General features: G+C 50.5%; 1 protein-coding gene across 3 annotated transcripts in view; it reads right to left on the bottom strand.

Annotated features, from left to right (window-relative positions):
* Positions 1-345: 345 nt before the first annotated feature.
* Positions 346-21,052, bottom strand: part of COL5A1 (collagen type V alpha 1 chain) — a 148,906-nt gene continuing 128,199 nt past the window's right edge. For 2 of the 3 annotated variants that reach the window (XM_063409692.1, XM_063409694.1), the window contains 17 exons: positions 20,505-20,612; positions 19,513-19,566; positions 19,310-19,363; positions 18,458-18,511; positions 17,982-18,035; positions 17,257-17,364; positions 16,835-16,888; positions 16,685-16,738; positions 16,117-16,224; positions 15,615-15,668; positions 14,996-15,031; positions 14,192-14,245; positions 13,604-13,862; positions 13,174-13,286; positions 11,274-11,342; positions 5,432-5,665; positions 346-3,304 (listed from right to left, as the gene is read on the bottom strand). In XM_063409692.1, coding sequence (XP_063265762.1) covers positions 3,158-3,304; positions 5,432-5,665; positions 11,274-11,342; positions 13,174-13,286; positions 13,604-13,862; positions 14,192-14,245; positions 14,996-15,031; positions 15,615-15,668; positions 16,117-16,224; positions 16,685-16,738; positions 16,835-16,888; positions 17,257-17,364; positions 17,982-18,035; positions 18,458-18,511; positions 19,310-19,363; positions 19,513-19,566; positions 20,505-20,612 — 1,614 coding nt within the window. In that variant the 3' untranslated portion in view covers positions 346-3,157. Of the gene's footprint in view, positions 3,305-5,431; positions 5,666-11,149; positions 11,219-11,273; positions 11,343-13,173; positions 13,287-13,603; positions 13,863-14,191; positions 14,246-14,995; positions 15,032-15,614; positions 15,669-16,116; positions 16,225-16,684; positions 16,739-16,834; positions 16,889-17,256; positions 17,365-17,981; positions 18,036-18,457; positions 18,512-19,309; positions 19,364-19,512; positions 19,567-20,504; positions 20,613-21,052 lie in introns of all 3 variants that reach the window. The other variant, XM_063409693.1, reaches the window with a different exon arrangement.

The raw sequence follows: 21,052 nt of genomic DNA, 5'->3' as shown, positions 1-21,052 counted from the left end.
GAGAAGATCAGCAGGAGAACAACTCTGGTGATGTTTCTGCAGCTGTGGAGAAGGTGAGGGGCTGGTGGCCACAAAAATCTTCTCCTCCACATCCCAGCCACGCAAACCAGGTTGGATTTTCACACTGGAATTTCTCACTGAGAAAAACACAAACAAAGAAACAAACAAAAGATTCCAGGCCTGGAATTTCTCCCCATGATAGGTTTGGATTGTATTTTACAATATTTCTTTACCTTTAAGCATTTCCACTGCTCCTCTGATGAAGTTTCCAGGTTCCACAGGGCAGGGGGGTCCTGGGGAAATCCTGCTGCAATCAACTCCAAGAAGAGATTCACATCACGGGGGTTTAGGTGGAAACAGTAAACTTGATTTATTGAAAAAAAAAATCTATTACATTTATTCCTTTATTACACAGGTTTAAAATATTTAAAAATAGCTCTTATGGGCATTACACTTAAATTTTATGACATGTTTATTGGACTTTGAAGGAATGTACAATATGGCATTTGACACTATATTTTAAAAGGGCCTTTATGTACTAAAAGTTGTTTTTGTTTTTGTTTTTTTTCCATAGGTTTTTATTTTTCTTATCAACATTTGTTCAAGTCAATATATATTAAGGGGAGGAGGGAAATAAAATTACACAAAAAAGAAGGTCTGCAAATACAAGTAGTAATTTTATTGCAATATACCGTAGCTAAGTGGTCTGGGGGGGATTGGAACAGTTTGGAGCTCAGTACAATTACAACACTGTGGAATTCAACAGAGGAAAAATCTTTATTCTTTTTCTTTTTTTCTTTTTTTTTTCTTCTTCTTCAAGCAGAGAAATCAAAGGGGAAAAAAAAAAAAAAAAGAAAAAAAAAAGAAAAAAGGCTCCCTTGATGAGAAAATTGAGAACAACAAAATTGAGACCAGAATCCCATGACCTGGGCAGACACACAGGTGTGGACAAATATCAGGATATATCAGGATATGGCTTTGCTGGGATGTGCAACCTTTCCTGCCCCTCCCGCTGTTGCCAAGGTGACCGAGAAGCCGAATTCCTTCTTTACGATCCCAAATTCCTTTTCACCGCTCGGAGTCTGCAGTTTTTAGGGTAGCACCTTTTGGGTTTTTTTATTTTTTTATTCCCTTAAGTGGGAGAGAGCACAGGAGAAGAAGGGAGAGGGATGGACACGGCTCCTCCAGGCCTCCAAAAGCACCGCTGGCGTTGCTGCTCCCTCCAGCCTCCCTTCCTGGGATGCTGCTGCTCTCGATTTGGGCAGGAGGGAGGAAAAGACATCGTGCATAGGCTTTTTTCACAGTAAACGTGATGTCTTTTCCTTCGAGGTGGAAAAATCCCCCTTGAGCTGAACGCTCCAGGCCAAAGAATAATAATAATAATAATAATAATAATTTAAAAATAACCTCACCTTGCAACAATTATTTTCCAGCTGAGAGGCCTGAAGAAGGAAAACGGGCAAGGAGGAGAAATAAATGGTGAAAGGAGAGGGTTGTCAGCACGCTGTGAGCCGTGGAAGGAATTAAAAAAAAAAATAAAGTGGGAAGAGCAGGAAAATTGGAAATTCCCGGGATTGCTGGGCGGGCAGCACCCCCACGGCTTCAGGACACCCCACATCTACATAAATTAGCACCACAAACGTTCAGCCACTGAGGACAATCTGCTCTGCTTCCCACCGGGAAAAGGCACGGATATCCTTGGGAAAACCAAAAAATAAGAATAAAAAAAATATATAAAAAATTGTAAGGGCTTTTAGTGCTTTTTTTTCTACACGGGCCCATCCATCCAAGGAAGGAGAGGAGCAGGATTTGGACAGAAGAGATAAGAAGGTGCCATGCGTTTATCAGCAGCCAAAATCTGCCTGAAAGTGCCTAAAAAGCCAAGTGGGAGATTGGCCAGTGGCAGGGTATCCCCAGTGTTGTGTTAAAGTCATCAGATAGCACCACAGAGATATGTAAAAATAACTATAAAAAGCACCTTTTTTTTCCTTCTTCTTCATTTTTTTTAAATTTTTTCTATTCTTGATATTCAGAGAGGACAAATGGATTTCCCCTGCCACTGGAATCTGCCACTGGGAATGGATTCAGGTTTAGTTCTTACAATTTTAAAGGAATGCTGAAAGAAAAAAAGGAAGAATTAATTTAAAATACAGGTGTTAAGCAAGTGGATGAAAAGGCAGAGAGGGAATGCAGATCCTGCTTTTAGATCGGGGGATTTGCAGGGAATTTGTTTAAAAAGAAGCTTTGATTTCCTTATTTTGAAAGGAATCATTCCAAAAGGGTTTGCACCTCATCCTGGGGGTGACTCCAAGGCCTCCAGATCCCAGTTTGGGGCTGGGAAGAGGCAGAAGTGGGCACAGGAGCTGCTCTCTTCATTCCCAGCTGGAAGCTTGGCTGGGGTGGCTTTAATCCAGACAAGGTCACTTGCGTGGTTCGAAGGCGGAAACATTCCAACATTTCAAAATAAAATACGACACAAATATTTACTCACAAACACACAAAAACAGAAGCACCTTTAAGACAACGGCAAAGAGATGCCCGGTGTGACCTTGAGTCAGCACTTTGGAAAACGTGGAATGAGGCAGACTCAGCTGAGGAAACATGGAAAATTCTGGAATTGGCCGTGGCATCTCCTTGCTGGAGCTGACCCAAACCTCGTGGAAGGCAACAAAACCCCTCCAAGGAGCTTCGGATCTGCCGGGACTTCAACATCGAGCTGGACACGAGGAATTCCAAGTTTTTTGCATTTTTTTTTTTCCTTAGGAACAAAGCAAGGCTTCCTGGCGAGAAGAAGAGGACGAGGAAGGAGGAGGAGTTTGCTGGAGGTGGGCTCAGCTCGGTGGCCGCAGTGGTGGCAGCAGGGACAGGGCCAGGTCTCCGTGTGTGGCTGTTGGGTCATGAGATTCCATATCCATCCTGGGAATGGCTGAGGGGGCACAGAGGGGCTGGGGCCAAACCAGGGACACAACAAAACAGGTGGGAGGGGAAGGGAAAAAAAAATAACAACCCATCGCTGTCCAGTTTCAGACCGTGCACGTGGCGAGGAATTCTTTTTTTTCTCCTTTTTTTTTCCTTTTTTCTCTTTTTTCGTTTTTAATTAAACGGCGCAATGAGGTTACGAGGTTGCTCATTTGGAGACTAGGTTCAGGTGGCTCTTTCAGCCCAGGAAGCAAGCTGGTCCCACCTCGAATCCAAATTTCTGTGCCGCTTCTCCGAAGTCATTGAACATGATGTCGACTATGGGGACCTGCTCCACTTTGGGCGTGTTGATTTCCAGGATGGTTTTCTGGTAGCCCTTCCTTGCCTGGAATGAGGGAAAGAGGAGATCTGGGAATGCCTCCAAGCCGACATCAGCCCAGCTGAACCATCACCACCCCGCTGGGAATATGGTGTTGGTTTTTCCTGGGAATTTCTGGGCTCATGTTGGAGTCACCACCACTCCAACAAATTTATTTGCATGTTTTAACACACATGCCTCAGATTACTGCTGAAAAACCTTTGGGAGATGCCCAGACCCTGGAGCAGAAGCAGATCATGCCACTCCAACTCTGCTCCAGCACATTTCCAAGCTGGAATGGGAGCCTGGAAAAGCTGTGGCTGTGTGGAAGGGTTGTTTTCCTCCCCCAGGACACGCCTGGCTTGTTGAGCAAATGGGAGCGATTTAATTCGAATATATTAGTGAAAAGATCACGTTTAAAGTTTGATGGAATTCACAAGGTGCTGCTTTTTATCATGCCTGGTGGCCACGGAGTTCTTTCCAAAATATAAATAATTATTAGAGGAGCAGAAGTGCTCCCCGAGGGTGCACAAAGCTGCACAAACAAGAGAATTTATGGAGCAGCTTTGGGCCCGACCTCTCCCTGTGATTTCTGTGGCTCAGAAGAACAGGCTGGAGCACAGCTATGAGAAAGGGCTGGAAGTTCAGGAAGGACATATTCAAATTATGGGAAGAACGTCAGCCCTGGAGCTCCCCTGGCTTCTGCAGCCTCCCCACTAGAGCAGGACCTCTGTGGCAACACCGTGTGGGGCAGCCCAACCTCATCTCCACAGGGTGGGGATCAATCCTGGCATCACTTAGGGTGGAAAAGATTTTTAGGATCACCAAGTCCAACCATTAACCCAGCACAGCCGAGCCCAGCAATTGGATGGGTTGTAGCACTCCCAAACACGAAGTAAAAGCACCTCTAAACTCTTGGTGGAGTTATCTAAATTCCAAACAGCATTTTTATAGCCTAAGAGTCAGCCCAAAATCATCTTTAATGTGGAGAATCTATTGTAAACCCCAAACTCCTTCAGGTAAATAGATAAAACTCAAATATGCTGCCTGCGCTTTGGGCAGCACCATCTGCCAGGGTAGAAATTAATCCAATTTATCTGCCTAAAATGTAGAGGTTTTCAGGAGGCTCAGCCACTTTAAAACGTGCAACACGTGGTCCTCCAGCAGCCCTGAGAGTCAGAAGGGGAGGGAGGAGAAGGCCCCCAATCCCAAGGATGTTATGTCAGCAGGAGAAATGAAAAACTTGAGGATAAACTTCAGAGTGTTTCCAGAGGGGGCTGGATGCCCTTTCCCTCTCCAGGAATGTGTTAGAAGTTCTAATGCGATTTTCCTCATTTCTCCATCAGTAAAAAAATCTGTTTGTGCCAGAACAGATTTCAATCTCAAATTACGTGAGGGGCTTTTTCTGTCAAACATCTCAATCTTTCTGTCCCGTGGGCTCCAAGTGCTGCAGTTCCAGAGGGTGGGAATTATGCATGTTTTTACACCACCAAGCTGGGGCTCAAAATAAATGCAGGCAGCACCTGCTTTGCCAAATTTTTATCTCCTGAGGGCAGAATTTTCAGAGTTTAAACCCAAATCAAGCATCCCAGAGGAGTTAGAAGGGAGGACGTGAGGCACCTTTGGAAATCGTGGCTGTGCTTGTGCACCCCATGAGCAGCACAGCCCAGAGCCTTCCTGGGGCTGCAAGAACAAAAATTCCAACCAGAGCCTTCCTGCCTCTGCCTCCAAGAATTTCTGAAAGCAGTGGAAAAAGATTCTTCCCAAACCCTGCACATTTCCGACCCAACCGGGCGCCATCGCTCGCCTGTCCCCTGCCGGGAATTGGGTAAAAGCACGGGGAGGCTTTTAAAAGCAAGCAGCGTTTTTAGGCAGATAAATTGGATTAATCAGATTATTTTGGCAGATTAATTTGACTCCTGGAGGTGCTGCAGCTTGCAGGATCACGGGTTCCCCATGGAATCATTTATTTCCATATTAGGGAAGAGCAAGGTGGTGTCTCCTACATTAAGGACAACACTGAGGCAGCAAAAATTTGGGGGTGATCTGCTCTGGGGAAGACAGTGCTGGGCAAGCAGGGGAGGGGACAGAAGCGTCCCCAGGGTGTCCCCAGGGTGTCCCCAGGGTGCCCCGAGGCCGGGAGCAGGCACGCACCGCGCAGCCGTCGAGGGCGGCTCGGATGTAGGGGTTGTTGTCGTAGGACATCTCCTCATCGTTGGAGCCCAGGAAGCGGATGGCCTTGTCATAGCTGTTGGTGGTGGCATCGTGCCAGGCCACCGACTGGTAGCAGTTGTAGGTGAGGTTCTGGCGGGCCGAGGCGCTCAGCAGGCGCAGGAAGGTCATCTGCACCACGCCGATGGGGTTCCCGTCAGAGTCCACGTAGGAGAGCTGGGAGAGGGGGAAAGGGACAACACTGGGCAGTGAGGGACAGGGACACACAGCTGGGGGCTCCGAGGGACACCAGTGTCACCAGAGTGGTGACAATTCTGGATGGCACTGAAGCGATGTCACCACCAGTGTCACCAGCACACTGAGCTCTGAGGGACACCAGTGTCACCAGCACACTGAGCTGGGGCTCTGAGGGACACCAGTGTCACCAGCACACTGAGATACGGGCGCTGAGGGACACCAGTGTCACCAGCACACTGAGCTGGGAGCTCTGAGGGACACCAGTGTCACCAGAGTGGTGACAATTCTGGATGGCACTGAAGTGATGTCACCACCAGTGTCACCAGCACACTGAGCCCTGAGGGACACCAGTGTCACCAGCACACTGAGCTGGGAGCCCTGAGGGACACCAGTGTCACCAGAGTGGTGACAATTCTGGATGGCACTGAAGCGATGTCACCACCAGTGTCACCAGCACACTGAGCTGGGGGCTCTGAGGGACACCAGTGTCACCAGCACACTGAGCTGGGGCTCTGAGGGACACCAGTGTCACCAGCACACTGAGCTCTGAGGGACACCAGTGTCACCAGAGTGGTGACAATCCTGGATGGCACTGAAGTGATGTCACCACCAGTGTCACCAGCACACTGAGCTGGGGGCTCTGAGGGACACCAGTGTCACCAGCACACTGAGCTCTGAGGGACACCAGTGTCACCAGCACACTGAGCTGGGAGCCCTCAGGGACACCAGTGTCACCAGCACACTGAGCTGGGGGCTCTGAGGGACGCCAGTGTCACCACCTGAGGGACACCGGTATCACCACAGACGCTGCTCTGCTCGCCCAGCAACTTTTTGTTCTCCTGCTGGATGGAGTGAGGGTGTGAGCAAAAAAATTAAATCTAAGGAGGGCAGGGAAAAAAAAAAAGGCAAGGGGGTTTCAGCCCCGGTTGCAAGAGGGTGGAAATTTGGGGGATATGTCTCAAGTTTAAGCCAATATTGAGTGTATTTCTCCAGCTTTTGGAGAGAAGGTGAATTTCTGGGAGGGTTCAGGGCTTTGTTTTCCTGTCTGCCATGAATTTTTAACTGCTGGGGGTGTTTTGTTCTGCACACCCTGGGGTATTCCCCATTTGTTTTTCCTGGGCACCAAACCCTGGGGTTTGAAGCAATTTTTGCACTGCATCTGCAGCAATCCTGGCCAGCTGATGAGGACTGGGAAAATCCATTTGCCCTGGTTGGAAAAGCTCTGCTCAGGTAAAGGGAAAATGGATTTTCTGCCCTGTTGTGAACACAGATTATGAACCCCAGTCTTGCCCACTGGGATTTGCTCCATTCTGCCCACCAGGCTCCTTTTTCTCCCATGCAGGAGAATATATTCCTACAAAAAAAGATAATTACTGGGGGATTCAGCACTTGGGGGATTCAGGACTTTGTGGGACTTTCCTGGCCCACAAAATGAGTTTTTGGAGGTATGAACTGACTGTGCTTGAGGTGGCATCTCCAAACTACTGCCCTGGATGGACTGAGGGCTTCTTTAGAAACAACCAGGAGAAAAACACAGGCACCCAACCAGCGTGGATTCCCTCCAGGTACCACGAACCCTCGAGCTGTGGTGCAGGCTGCAAACAGTAGAAGAGATTCATAACCACAATAAAACACCGAATTAAAAGAGATAATCCAAATAAATGAAGATACCAACCGGTTGTCAGGATGCTGCTGCACTGTCCTCCTGAGAGTTAAATGTGACTGACCAGGAGAGAGCACTCATGCCAAGAGGAGCTACCAGAAAACCACCAGCACGTGGAAGGAAGGGGACAAAAAAATGCCAAGGACGTGTCACACGGCCAGTGTGGCACTACTGATCTGCAGGACCTTCTCTTAAGTGGTTTTATTTCAAACCAGTGCTCGCTTTGCAGCCTGGCTGCCTTTTGAGGGGTCTTTTGTTGCTCAGCCTGTGCAGATTTTGTGAAGCCCTGTCCCAGTTTTGCAACTGGAGCCACTGGGAGCTGGTTTTGTGCAGCCTTTGCTCAGTTTTGGGAAACTGAAGCCTTTCCTCATCTCTCTGCTGGAAGGTGCGGATGGGATGGGATAATGGGATGGGATAATGGGATAATGGGATAGGATGGGATGGGATGGGATAATGGGATGGGATAATGGGATGGGATGGGATAATGGGATGGGATGGGATGGGATGGGATAATGGGATAGGATGGGATGGGATGAAATAATGGGATGGGATGAAATAATGGGATGGGATGGGATAATGGGATGGGATAATGGGATGGGATGGGATGGGATGGGATGGGATGGGATGGGATGGAATAATGGGATGGGATGGGATGGGATAATGGGATGGGATGGGGGCTTTTTTAGAGCTGCTGGGAATTGTGTGTAACACACCCAGAAGGGAGGCAGAGGAAAACATCTGCAAGCCTCTCATCCCTCTAAACACAGCTCGGCTGCATCCTGAGGAAAGGAATTGTCACCAAGTGCTCCAGCATTGATTAACAACAGTGTGGGAGCACCAAACCCAGCTGGTTTGGGTTGTATTTCACATTTACTGCAGCCCTCTTACTTCAGGGGTGCTCAGAAGAAAGGCAGCATCTGCCCAGCTGTGCAGTCTCAGGATTTCTGTGGAACCCCTGGCAGCACTGGGGATCTTCCCCTGAGCTTTGGGGTTCCCCAGGGGTTCAGCCCCTCAAGAAACCAGGACCTCTCCATGGAGTGACAGGAGCAGAGTTGCACCCACAGGGGAAAACTCAAACTCCTTTTGATTCTGCCCATCCACACACAAATTTCAGCTGATTTTGGATCCACCATGCAAATGCCTCCTCAATTTACCAATCTCAGGGTTCCAAGTACTGACTGAAGCAAAAATCAGAGCTAATCTTAAAATAAATGAATAAAACAGTAAAACTTTTATGGCCTGTGTGTTTCACTGTTTTGTGGTTTGCTTAGATAGGTCTTCCACATACTGGTGGCTTTTTTATTTTTCCAAATAGAAAAAGCAGGACAGGAAAAAAAAATAAATAAAAGGAGCAAGAAAATGACAACACAAAAAGATGGAACAAAGAGCTCCAAGTAGCACCAGAAATGTTTTTATCTAAAAAGGAATAAGCCCTAAGCTCTAGGCTGGCAACTGAGCCTCTAACAGAGCTGGGAAAAGGAGAAGCAGGGGAGCTGGAGAAGTGGAGGTACTTGGAACATTAACTGATGAAGTGCTCTGTAATTAAGCTATGAGGAGCTCTAAGGAGCCACGAGGCTGAAGCCTTGGCTTTGCAGCCTGGTTTGATGATGCAGAGAAGCCCCAGGAGCCGTGGCTTCCTCGGGGGCACAACCAGAGCAAAACGTGTTTTAGTGGCGAGGATGGGATGCGGCAAACGTGGGAAACAACGCAGGGCCGTGGGTTGTTTGCCTTTTAAGGTGGAAGTTGGGGCACTGCAGGAACCCCCCTGCCCTGGGGGGACACAGCAGAGCATCTCCTGCCCCTGGGCAGGTTGGTTTTATCCATGGGGTATCTGCCTGTTCCCAATTCTCCTGGTTTGTCTGAGCTGGTTACGTGCATCCCGCTAATTCTACAGGAATTGATGCACCAGGGGGATTTTTCTGTGGCTTCAGACACAGATCTGACAGCCCTGGCTCTCTGTGGGAATGATCTCCCCACAGTCTGGATGTCCTGTCACAGGACAAGAAATCAGAGCTTCTCCTGGTTTATGCCTCGCTGACATCAAACGTTGTTTGACCTTAAATCAGCTCTTCCCCTGTGAAAAAATCCTTAATTGTGACTCAGTCAAATTCCTTTCCGCTAGGCTGGGCTGGAAATCTTCCTTTAAATTAATGACTTCGGTTCTCCCAAGCTCTGGGGTCAGCATGGGAGTCCCCAGTGTGGTTCATCTCCACATGGGAAACAAAACCCATCCTCTGTCCTGGAGAGGCCAGAGATGTGCAGCTGCACCCCTGGGGACAGCTCCGGGCTGGAGCAACATTCCAGGGATCTCTCAGCTCCTGGGATGAGGCTGCACTGCTGGGGGCAGCAACATGGGGACACCCAGGATGGGGACACCAAAAACGGGGACACCCAAAGTGGGGACTGATGAGGAGACAGCAACAGCTCTCCCTGTGGGATGCAGAGCTCTCCCTGTGGGATGCAGAGCTCTCCCTGTGGGATGCAGAGCTCTCCCTGTGGGATGCAGAGCTCTCCCTGTGGGATGCAGGGCTCTCCCTGTGGGATGCAGAGCTCTCCCTGTGGGATGCAGGGCTCTCCCTGTGGGATGCAGAGCTCTCCCTGTGGGATGCAGAGCTCTCCCTGTGGGATGCAGGGCTCTCCCTGTGGGATGGATCATTCCCTGTGGGATGCAGAGCTCTCCCTGTGGGATGCAGGGCTCTCCCTGTGGGATGCAGGGCTCTCCCTGTGGGATGGATCATTCCCTGTGGGATGCAGAGCTCTCCCTGTGGGATGCAGGGCTCTCCCTGTGGGATGCAGGGCTCTCCCTGTGGGATGCAGGGCTCTCCCTGTGGGATGCAGGGCTCTCCCTGTGGGATGCAGGGCTCTCCCTGTGGGATGCAGAATTCCCTGTGGGATGCAGGGCTCTCCCTGTGGGATGCAGGGCTCTCCCTGTGGGATGCAGAGCTCTCCCTGTGGGATGCAGGGCTCTCCCTGTGGGATGCAGGGCTCCCTGTGGGATGGATCATTCCCTGTGGGATGGAGCTCTCCCTGTGGGATGCAGAGCTCTCCCTGTGGGATGCAGAGCTCCCTGTGGGATGGATCATTCCCTGTGGGATGCAGAGCTCTCCCTGTGGGATGCAGGGCTCTCCCTGTGGGATGCAGGGCTCTCCCTGTGGGATGCAGAGCTCTCCCTGTGGGATGCAGAATTCCCTGTGGGATGCAGAGCTCTCCCTGTGGGATGCAGAGCTCTCCCTGTGGGATGCAGGGCTCTCCCTGTGGGATGCAGGGCTCTCCCTGTGGGATGCAGGGCTCTCCCTGTGGGATGCAGGGCTCTCCCTGTGGGATGCAGGGCTCTCCCTGTGGGATGCAGAGCTCTCCCTGTGGGATGCAGAGCTCTCCCTGTGGGATGCAGGGCTCTCCCTGTGGGATGCAGGGCTCTCCCTGTGGGATGCAGGGCTCTCCCTGTGGGATGCAGAGCTCTCCCTGTGGGATGCAGAATTCCCTGTGGGATGGAGCTCTCCCTGTGGGATGCAGAATTCCCTGAGGGGTGCAGAGCTCCTGCAGGGCTCAGTGAAGACAAACCTGCCCCGGGGTCCCCCAGGACACCCCCCTGTCCCTGTCTCACACCGTGCCAAGCTCAGCTCCCACGTCCCCAGCCAGGCAGAGGAGCACAGCCCCTCCAGAGGCTCTGGGCTCCGTATTCCACCTTAAACATTCCCGTGTGCCGGGGAGGGGGGTTAGTCCAGCATGCAGAGGGCAGCAGTGTGGCCATACCAAAGCAGGTGACAAGCTCTGATTGAGGGCCAGGGTTAGCCACTTACCAAGGACCCCCGCTTGTATTGACTATACCATGTGGAAGGCTGTTCTTTGGGCCAACGAGCCATTTTACTCTGTAAAATATGACAGGGGGTTAAAGGAAACAGCCAGCACCAGGAGGCCTCTTACCAGTTTACCGCGCTTGAATTCACTGAACCACGAGCCTGGGTTTTCCTTGGGCCAGGAAGTAATTCTAGCCTAGTTTGTGGACGGCAAGGAGGGAAGAGAGAAAGAAAAAAAGAAAATCAAAATTAAAAAGGTTACTTTCATTCCAGAGTCTGCATGTCTTATTGAAACTGTCCATCTTGCCATAAATGTTATTATTTTTAATGTTTATGTGTCAGTAATGGGAGCAGAAGGTGGCTCTGAAGCTGAGGAGATGGAGTGGTGCTGCTCTGGCACCAGCCTCCTCTGCTAAGGCCTCTGCCTCCCAGGAACGTGGGATGCAAACCCAGCAGTGGCAGGAAAATTAAAAGGAAAGAGAAGGAAAGAGGAAGCACGGATGGGAAAAGGTGCCTTGATCTTCGTGTGGAGGGCAGTGCTGGTGCTGGAGAAGCCTGGTGCCTCTCTAACGCCAAATCCAGGTGCTGTGGGGCTGGGAAAGGCAAAGGATGTGATGGAGGAAGAGCCTCTGCCTGCCTGCTGTGTTTGAGGTGCTGGACACCCAGGATGGAGCTCCAGAGGGACACAGGGGTGACCCGGACAAGGAATCAGCCACCAGAGCATCCTTAAGGCAGCCCCAGCCCAGCAGCTGAAGCAGCTTTTTGAGTCAGAGCACAAGGAAGGAGCGTGGCTGCTCCCTCAGCCTCCCACTTCCCCCTCATTGGTGCTGGAAATATCCCCAAAAACATCAGCCCAGCTGCAGGGGAGCGGGGATTGTCCTTCCCTTTGCAGAGTGCGAGCTGCAGAGCAAATCCTGGTTTGTGCTGGGGGAGCCACGGCTCAAACTCTGCTGTGGCTCACCACAAACCCACTCAGGCACCACCCAGGCCTGGGCTGGGGGCTGTTTGCACCCCTCTGGGTGGGAGAATCTTTTCCTTATGGATTCCAGCATGGAATTTGTACTTGAGGAGCGCTGCAGCTCCACAGAGCCCCTCCCTGAACCAGCCCAGCTCAAGCCCCTGCGAGATCATGGCCAGGCTCTGCTTTTGGAGCTGTCAAATCCTGAGGCAAAGCACAGCACACTGATGCAAAGGAAGAGGGAATCCATCTCCTCTTTGAACAGCCCCAAGAAAAACGGAGGCAGGATTGATGTGGCGTGTGATTTGTCCTGTGCTGACACACATTCCTGGTGGATGAACTGCAGCAGGAGAGCGGCTCAGCTTTGTCACAGCTGGAGCACAACTGTGACACTGGCACAGCTCCCCCAGGCTGGGTTGTTGTGTTCCTGCTCTGCCAGTGCCCCAGCTGGTCCCCAGGCAGCGGCAAGAGCAGCTCTGGAAAACAGAGTGCAGGGATAGAGGGCAGAAATGATGGGTATGGCTGAGCTGAGAGCATCATTACACAAATAACTTCATCAGCCTTGTGCAGCAGTGCCAGGCAGAGCTCTGAGCCTGCCTGCAATCATTTAGGAGCATTTACCCACGAGGAACAGCAGGAAAAATGACAGGAGGTAAACATTTATCTGCTCTGCCTGCAGACACAGGGAGGGGAGGGAATCACTGGTGCTTGGGCAGGCAGGGGAGCAGGGCTGTGGGAGGGAATGAGTTAAACAGAGCTCCCAATTCCTGCACCAACACACACCCCTGCCTTGGGCAGAAAAGTTCATAAAATTAAGGTGTTAGCATTGATTATGCCTGGGGAATCATCAGAGGTTTGTCCCAAGTCACAGTTTAGATCTGATTTTCTCCTTGTCAACACATTCCGTATTATTTTAGAGGGTAATGTTGTGTAATAAAGGAACATTCTGGATCTTTGATCCTTCCTTGCTGCTGTTCAACCCTCCTGAAATTGGCTGTCTATAAATATTCCCATCGGGAAACCACCCATCACCAGGATGGAGGGGAAAGCAAAGGTGGTGTGGACTTACTCCTTCAGATTTCTTATCAGGGAAGATGCAGGTCTCTCCACCAGCCGTGAAATTACAGTAAACTTTGAAAGAGTCCCTGGAACACCCTTGGTTGGGATCAACCCAGTATTCACCTGGATGAGGGCAGAGAAAAAAGGATCAGGTGAGTCCTGTGTCACCTCTCATGGTGACATAGACATATTTATTTGCAGTTTTTCAGAACTGGCCATGTTCTGGTGCCAGCTGAGGAAGATTTTTCATCCCATATCCCCATTTTTAGCACATTTTAGAACACCTAGACCATTTCAGCTGGGTGGGCTGTCCAGTGATACCCAGCCCAGCTCTACACATTCCTCCTCCACCAGCCCATTCCCCAAATTCCTCCTCTTCCAGCCCTCACTCCTGTGCAAAGCTCCAAAACCCCCGGAGCTCCCTCCATCCCGGGACACACCGTCTGGGAAATCGGGGTGGCACAGCTGCAGGTCCTTGCAGGTGCGTGCTGGGTTGTGCTGAGTGCCCAGGGGATGCTTCATCTGCTCGATTTCCAGTTTCAGGGAGTTGAGGGAGCCGAAGATCTCCTCCATGCCGTCGGCGTAGTCCATGTAGCTGTCGGCGTTGCCGTCGTCCAGCAGCTGGCTGGCATCGATGTTCCTCCTGGTCCTCTTGGCAGCCTGGATGGGCAGGGGCTGGATGACTTCTCCAGGAGGACCCTGATTTTTTTGGGAAATAAAAAAAAAAGCACAATTTCTCATTCTGTTGGGAAAAGGAGAGAGGTGGACAAAGCAGCGACATCCCAAAATACACGCTGGACATGGAAAGCTCCCATGGATGGTGCTGATAAAACCTCTGCCTTTAATATTTTCCACCTTCTCTTGTCCTCTTCCCTTTAATAACTCCTCCCTTCCCACCCTGCTTTCTCCCCCAAGAGATTCCAACCCACTGGCAAGGAATCTTTGTCCAGAGATTTTTCTGCTTCCCAAATTCCAGCCCCCATGAAGTCTGAACCTCATTTCAGCTTCACTTTATGGGTTCTACTTACAGGAGGCCCTGGGGGCCCGGGAAGACCTGATTCACCCTTTGGACCTGTGGGACCCTGGGTGGAAAAACAAAGGAAAATCAGGAGTCACTCAGGAGAATTCACCTGGTACTTTTATCACATCACAAATATTTTTAACTGTGCCTGAAACTTCATTTTTGTCCCTTTGGGCACACAAGAGGAGAGCCCCTGTACCCACATCCCAAGAAAATGGTATTTTTGGTTATTTCTGGTGTCTAGGTAAAAGGAAAGATCAAACACCTGGATTGCAATCAGATTTTTCTTATGCTTCCTACAGAATGCATGAAGTGCATAAAATCTTTAACTCTCCGAACCAAAATCCAACAGTTTTGCAAGTCAAATAAAACCTTCAAATTAATAAAACATTGAATTCCGGATGGCAAAAAGACACGAAGAAGTTGCCCAAAAATTTTTTAGCTGCCTGCACAGCAGGTCTGCACCACGAAGTTGCAGAGTCTCATTTCTCAGCGAGTTCTTCACTTTCCAGCTTCCCACCTCCCGCTTTTCCTGGGCTATTTTTAATCCCCTGCACTCTCCAGCAGCAGATTTCTCCCCAGGACTGAGCACTGGATTGCTCCTTGTGATCTCTGCTGCTCTGCTCTTCAGGGAAGTGCAGTGGTGGCACAGAAACCTTCCCCAGTTATCACTGCTGGGCTTAGGCAGGAAAGGCAGAGGTTGCTAAGACCTCTCTGTTAATTGCATTAATTGTACTGATGAGGGGAGTCCCAGCGTGTCCTACATAACAAAAACCCCTCAGCCTCCTCCTTTAGCTGTGTCCATACTCACTGAGGAGCCTTTAGCACCTTTGGGACCAGGTGGACCCTGTGGAGAGACAAATACAGAAAGGAGTCAGCTCATTTCAAAGCAGAAAATTCAGAAAGAGTTTTTTTTTTTAATTTACTCCCTCTCTATTTCCATTTTCCCCATCCACTTGTGGTGGGTGTTGCTTTTATTTACCAACAGACAGAAAGCTTTTTTGTGGCTTTTTTTTTTGCCCCAGTGGGGACTGGGAAAGCTGCTGGGTGATTCCTGGGATGTGGGGCTGATCCCAGCTCCGTGCTCGGGACACTCAGCTGGGTGCAGCACGAGGCCTTTGGGCATCCAAAAAAGGGAGAAAAAAAATCAGCAAAAAGGGCAAGAAATCCCTTGGATATTGTGGGATTGTGGATATTCCAAAAGAAAGGGGGAGGGAAACAGGGTGGGATGATTTTCCCTGTGCCCACCTCCCACATCACACCCAGCACTCCTGGAACTCATCCCAGTGTTTTCAAAGGGCTCAGCTGAAAAAAAACCCCATCATGAGCAGCATCCTCCTACAGCCAGGGCTGTGCTGGGCATTCCTGGAGCTCCACAGGGGCTCCTGTGCAGCTCCCAAGGAATTCCAAGGTCACTGATTGTCACCTACCGGTAATCCTGGGGGCCCTGGAGGTCCGATGGGTCCAGAGGGTCCTGTGATACCCTAAAAGAGAACAGCAAAATAATATTGGTTTGCAGTTCTGGCCTAAAATTACACATCCAACCCCTGCTCTCAGGTGATCACCCAGTTTTGGAGGATCCCAGTCCAATCTGGAGCTTTACCTGGTTTTTAGAGCAGGGACAAGGAAGTTCCTATCTCATTTAGCCTCACATTTTTAAAAATCAGCCCTTTAGATGAATATTTAATGGCACCATCCCTCCAAGTCTATTCAACTCTTTCATACGACCCTTGAGAATCTGCTTCTCACTAAAATGGGTCATTTTGGAGCAGACCCATATGTCACACGTAGAATAAACCACATTAATACAGAAAATATCCCTCAAAAACTGCCAAGGATCTCCCGCCAGGGTTTCCCATCTCTGCTGTGCTGCACCTCCCTGAGGGTGCAGTGCTCCAAAGCACATTCCAGAAGGTTTTATGGAATATTTACCTGCTCTCCTTTGGGTCCTGCTGAGCCCTGGGGGCCTGGGAGACCTCTGTCACCCTTTTCTCCCTGCTCTCCTGGCGGCCCAATAAGGCCAATTAAACCTGGGTGACCCTGGGGGAAAACAGAAATGTTAATTTGGATTTCTGACTGGAGAGAGCAAAGACATTTCTAGATCCAACCCCAAATATCTGAGCGAGGTGAGAGGAGTTTGTAGCAATCCCTGACACGTGGAAGTGGCAGAGTGGAGGAAAATAGGAGATTTTTACAGCAGAAAATGCTACAAATATAGAGAGAACCTCTGCACTGGAGCAGCTGCTCATTCCCTGGGGTTATATAAATATATATATATATATGACAGAAATGTTTATAGGGTGGAGAATCACCCCCAAAATGGGCCAGGGCTCTGCACCTCCCCACTCACCCACAGCTCAGAGTGCTCCAGCTCTCCCCTAGAGCTGTCACTGGGGCTGGTGACACTCCAGCCTTGTCCTGGCAGCTGCAGGACCCCTCTGCAGAGCCCTCTGCCCCCCACAGCCCCCAGGGATCAGTGGGGTCCTGTGGGGGTTCTCACCTTCTCCCCTTTAGGACCGGAGTCTCCTTTCAGACCAGGCAAACCCGGAGGGCCCTTTGAGACACGGGGGGGAAAGAAAAGAGGGAATCAATTCATGTCACATTCATTCATCCCGTTCCAAAACTCCTGGAATTGGGGCTCTGGACGTACCATTGGGCCTGGAGGACCATCTGGACCAGGAGATCCCGGGAGACCTTGTTCACCCTGTAAAAAAGTGCAATTCCCTCATTCCCAGTGAGCAGTGCTCCCAGCTGGGAATATTCTGATTATTCACCTGTGCCAGGGGACATTTGTCCTGGCTCCTCACAGATTTATTTTCCTGCCATGCTCAAATCTCTGCTGGAAAAGCAGGGACTTTGTGGGTCAAGGAAAATCACTCCTGGAAAGTGGCTGAAGACCCAAGACTCCAATGAAACACGTGGGAAGTGATATCCACCATCCCGTTATTCCCATTAATTACGTTTTATCTGCTGTCAGGCATTCCAGCACGGACAGAGCCCCGGGAAAAGGCACCTTCCAAGGAGCTGGGACACAGGAGCAAACCTGAGCTTTCTCAAGCTGGGAATACTCACCACTGGACCAGGAATGCCACGGAGGCCATCGGGGCCAGGCTTCCCTGGAGCACCCTGGGGACCAATGGGCCCGGTCTTGCCAGGAGGTCCTTCCAAACCAGCTTCCCCCTGGATGAAGAGGCAGGGGGTTGAATTGGCACATCAGATGATTTTGTGAATGGTGCCAGGATGTCACAGAGTGGATGCAGAGCACACAAAACTTTGTGCTCCTTGATTTTCCTGCTGTTCCCTCCACTGTTCCCTCCACCTCAGGCACACTCCAAACTCCCTCAGTTTCCAGCCTTGCCTGAATTCCAGCAGGAACCTTTGGCTCAGGAACACCCATCCATGCCTGCATCCTCCCTCCCCCGGGATCTGTAATTTCCAATCCCGTCTCCATTTCCCCAGCACTCCCACCCAAACAATCCCAGCCCATTAACGCCGTGTTTGCCCCGGGAAAGGACACGGGGCTGTGCACACCCCATTATTTACAACACATTAAATTGCCAAATATAGCACTTGGATGTTTCAAAGGAAGGAAAACATTCCCGTGACCTTAGCAGGCCCTAATTATCTCCACAGAGCTTGTTAAGGGCTGAAACACAAGCTCAGATTTGAGGCCAGTGGCCCCAAATTCAGGCTAATTTGCTGTAACACGCAGCAAAATCAACTCCCTGCCTTGGCAGAGGGAGATCCTCTCGGAATATCAAGGACACAGCACAAGTGAAATCCCATTCAGCTCTTACCTTGGCTCCTTTCTCTCCTTGCCTTCCTTCGGGACCAGCTGGACCAGGAGGGCCCTAAAGAAAGCCCAGAATAGATGGAAAACACAATCAGATCCTGCTGATCTGCAACGCTCCATTGGAATTAGCAAAACGATGCTCCAGCCCCAGGGAAGGAGACAAAATGGAGACAAATATCTCTGAAAAGCTTTTTAAATTAGCTTCTTCCTAAATGAATCCCTGGGTTCTGCCAGGAAGAGCAGGAGTACCTCATCCTTGGATTTTCTTTAGGCTGTTAACATCTCTCAAAAAAAAAAAATCCATGGGATTTGCCTGGCAGCTTCCCATCAATTTCCAACGGCTGTGGATGGTGCATGATTTTATTTTTTTAAATTATATTTTACACAGTATTTACACAGCATTTATCGTAGGCTCAGTAACAACACAAGTTTTAAAAAGTTCATGGAAACTGGGGGAATCTTCCCAAACAACCAACTCACCCTTTTTCCAGGGGGTCCGGAGGGGCCGGGCTCTCCCGTGGGCCCAGGGGAACCCTGCAGGGAGAGAGGGGAGGGGAACAAGCCGTGAGTGCCCCACGGGATGTGGGAGGACAGGAGAACTCCCAGCCAGGAGAACCTCCTGGGGCTGCAGGGGGGATCCTTCCCACATGGAATGCCACAAGGCTGGGAAAAGCTAAAATCGAAGGCTTGGAGGGTGTTTTTCCAGGAGATAATTTATGGTTTTAGGATGTAGTGCAAGGTCTGGATGGGGGATGGAGGGAGGGATGGAGGGAGGGATGGAAGGAGGGATGGAGGGAGGGATGGAAGGAGGGATGGAAGGAGGGATGGAAGGAGGGATGGAAGGAGGGATGGAAGGAGGGATGGAAGGAGGGATGGAAGGAGGGATGGAAGGAGGGATGGAAGGAGGGATGGAAGGAGGGATGGAAGGAGGGATGGAAGGAGGGATGGAAGGAGGGATGGAAGGAGGGATGGAAGGAGGGATGGAAGGAGGGATGGAAGAAGGGATGGAAGAAGGGATGGAAGAATGAAGAAATGGATGGATGGAGGGAAGGATGGAGGGATGGGGGGTAGAGGGAGGGATAGAGGGAGGGATGGAAGAACAGATGGATGGAGGGATGGATGAATCCATAGGTGGATGGATGGATGGATGGATGGATGGATGGATGGATGGATGGATGGATGGATGGATGGATGGATGGATGGAGGGAATGAGATCCCCAGTGAGCAATTCCCACTGGGAATTCTGGTGGGAATGAGAGGCTCGGTGTCCCTGGAGCTGACACAGAGCCGTGGGCACTGCGGGGAACAGCTCTCATCTCTCCAGGTACTCACAGTCTGTCCAGGTTCACCATCGTCACCTTTGTCACCAGGGGGACCATCTTGACCCTAAAAAGGAGGGGAAAAGCAACAAGGAGGTGTTTTTAGGGTGTGAATGGAGCTGAGCAGAGGAAATGCCAGGGGAGCTGCTGGGAGTGAGCAGCACAGTGGAGTTTCACCACACCAGGAGGAGGAAGCTCTGTGAGAACAACACTTACAGCTGGGCCAGGCTCTCCAGGAGGACCGGGGTCACCAGGGAAACCAACTGGACCCTGCAAAGAGAGAAGAACATCCCCAAGTCAGAATATTCCCACTGGAGAGCACCAGTGACAACATGGGGAGCCGCTCTATGGAGGAAAATCACAATTTCTACAATCACAACCCATCTTTGCAACTGTCCCAGCCAGCCCAGATCTGCATCCTGACTGCCAGAGCTCCAAAGGCAACGCTGGGACCTCCATCCCAGTTTTCCAGAAATCCTTCAGCTGGGTGACAAACCCTCCCAGCTTTGGGAATGTGCAGACTGGAAGGTTTTGTTTTCCCAAATGTGTGACATTTTGCACAGGAGGAGCCTCTCAGAGCATTTAATGACTGAAACACTTCACCATTCTTCCCCATACAATGTCTGTCGGGTGCTTCACATGATTTCAGGAGCAGCCTGCAACCCATCACAGATATCCCAAATCCCATCTGTTAGCAGGGATGACTAAACCCCCCTGCCTCCTCTGCTGCTTTGTGCCATCTTGCCTTATCTCATCATAAATTTCAAACATCAGAGAAGCCTGAAAGATAAACCCTGGTAAAATCAGCAGAGCTCCACTGGCTTCAGCAGAGCTGCAGCAGGGAGCTGGGGGTGCAGGTACAGCTCCCAAATCCAATAAATCTCCATCCCATTTTGGAAGCTCTGCTCTGGTGCAGAAGACTTTGGAAAGCCATAAACACAAAGTGACCCTGCTGCAGCTCCTCTCCATGGGGTGAGGTTCCTGATACCTGCAGAAAGCACTGCTAATTCCAGTATTTCTGGGAAATGTGGTACAGTGGGGTCTTGCCATCATCAGCACCCTGAAGAAAAGGGCTGAGGTCATGGATCACCAGAGGAGCAATTCCACGGTTAGGGAACTATTTTAAATTCCCACAGGTATCTCTGGGAACATCTTTTCATGCAGAAATCTCTGCTGGCAATGCAAGGCAAGGCTGAGGGGGTACTTACAGGGCTGCCTTTGGGGCCATCATCACCTGGTGGGCCTTTGGGGCCAGGTGGGCCAGCAGCACCAGAGGGACCCGCTTCCCCCTTTTCACCTCTTTCACCTTTAGGGCCCTGTAAAGGAAAAAAAAACTTCTGTTATCCAGGAAAAAAACCCAAAAACTTACTGATCTTTAACTATCCTTCAATCAACTCTGAGCAAGAAGCTCTATTTGTGTCTCCAAACACAAGGACATGATTTAACAGTCCCTTCCCACAGGGGCTGAGTGGTGCTCATGGTGTTCAGCCGTGGGCAGCCCAGATTTGGTGACTAAACGTGATCCTATAAATACCCAGGAACGTGGCAATGTGTCATCAATGCCCAAATCCAGGACAGGGCTGGCTCAGTGCCTGCTGTCCCATCCACATCCACACCTCTCCAGCACATCCATGCTGTGGGAGTCTAGAACATCCCTCTGGCCACCCTGGAGGGTTTGGAGACCGGACAGGGGGGTCTGGGATCTGTCCAGGGGGGTCTGGGATCTGTACAGGGGGCTCAGTTAGACCCACACAGA

Source organism: Prinia subflava, chromosome 12 (assembly GCF_021018805.1).
Source record: "Prinia subflava isolate CZ2003 ecotype Zambia chromosome 12, Cam_Psub_1.2, whole genome shotgun sequence".
Classification (NCBI taxonomy): domain Eukaryota; kingdom Metazoa; phylum Chordata; class Aves; order Passeriformes; family Cisticolidae; genus Prinia; species Prinia subflava.
The sequence above is the reverse complement of the archived record's forward strand: the minus strand, read 5'-3'. Positions and strand labels throughout refer to the sequence as shown.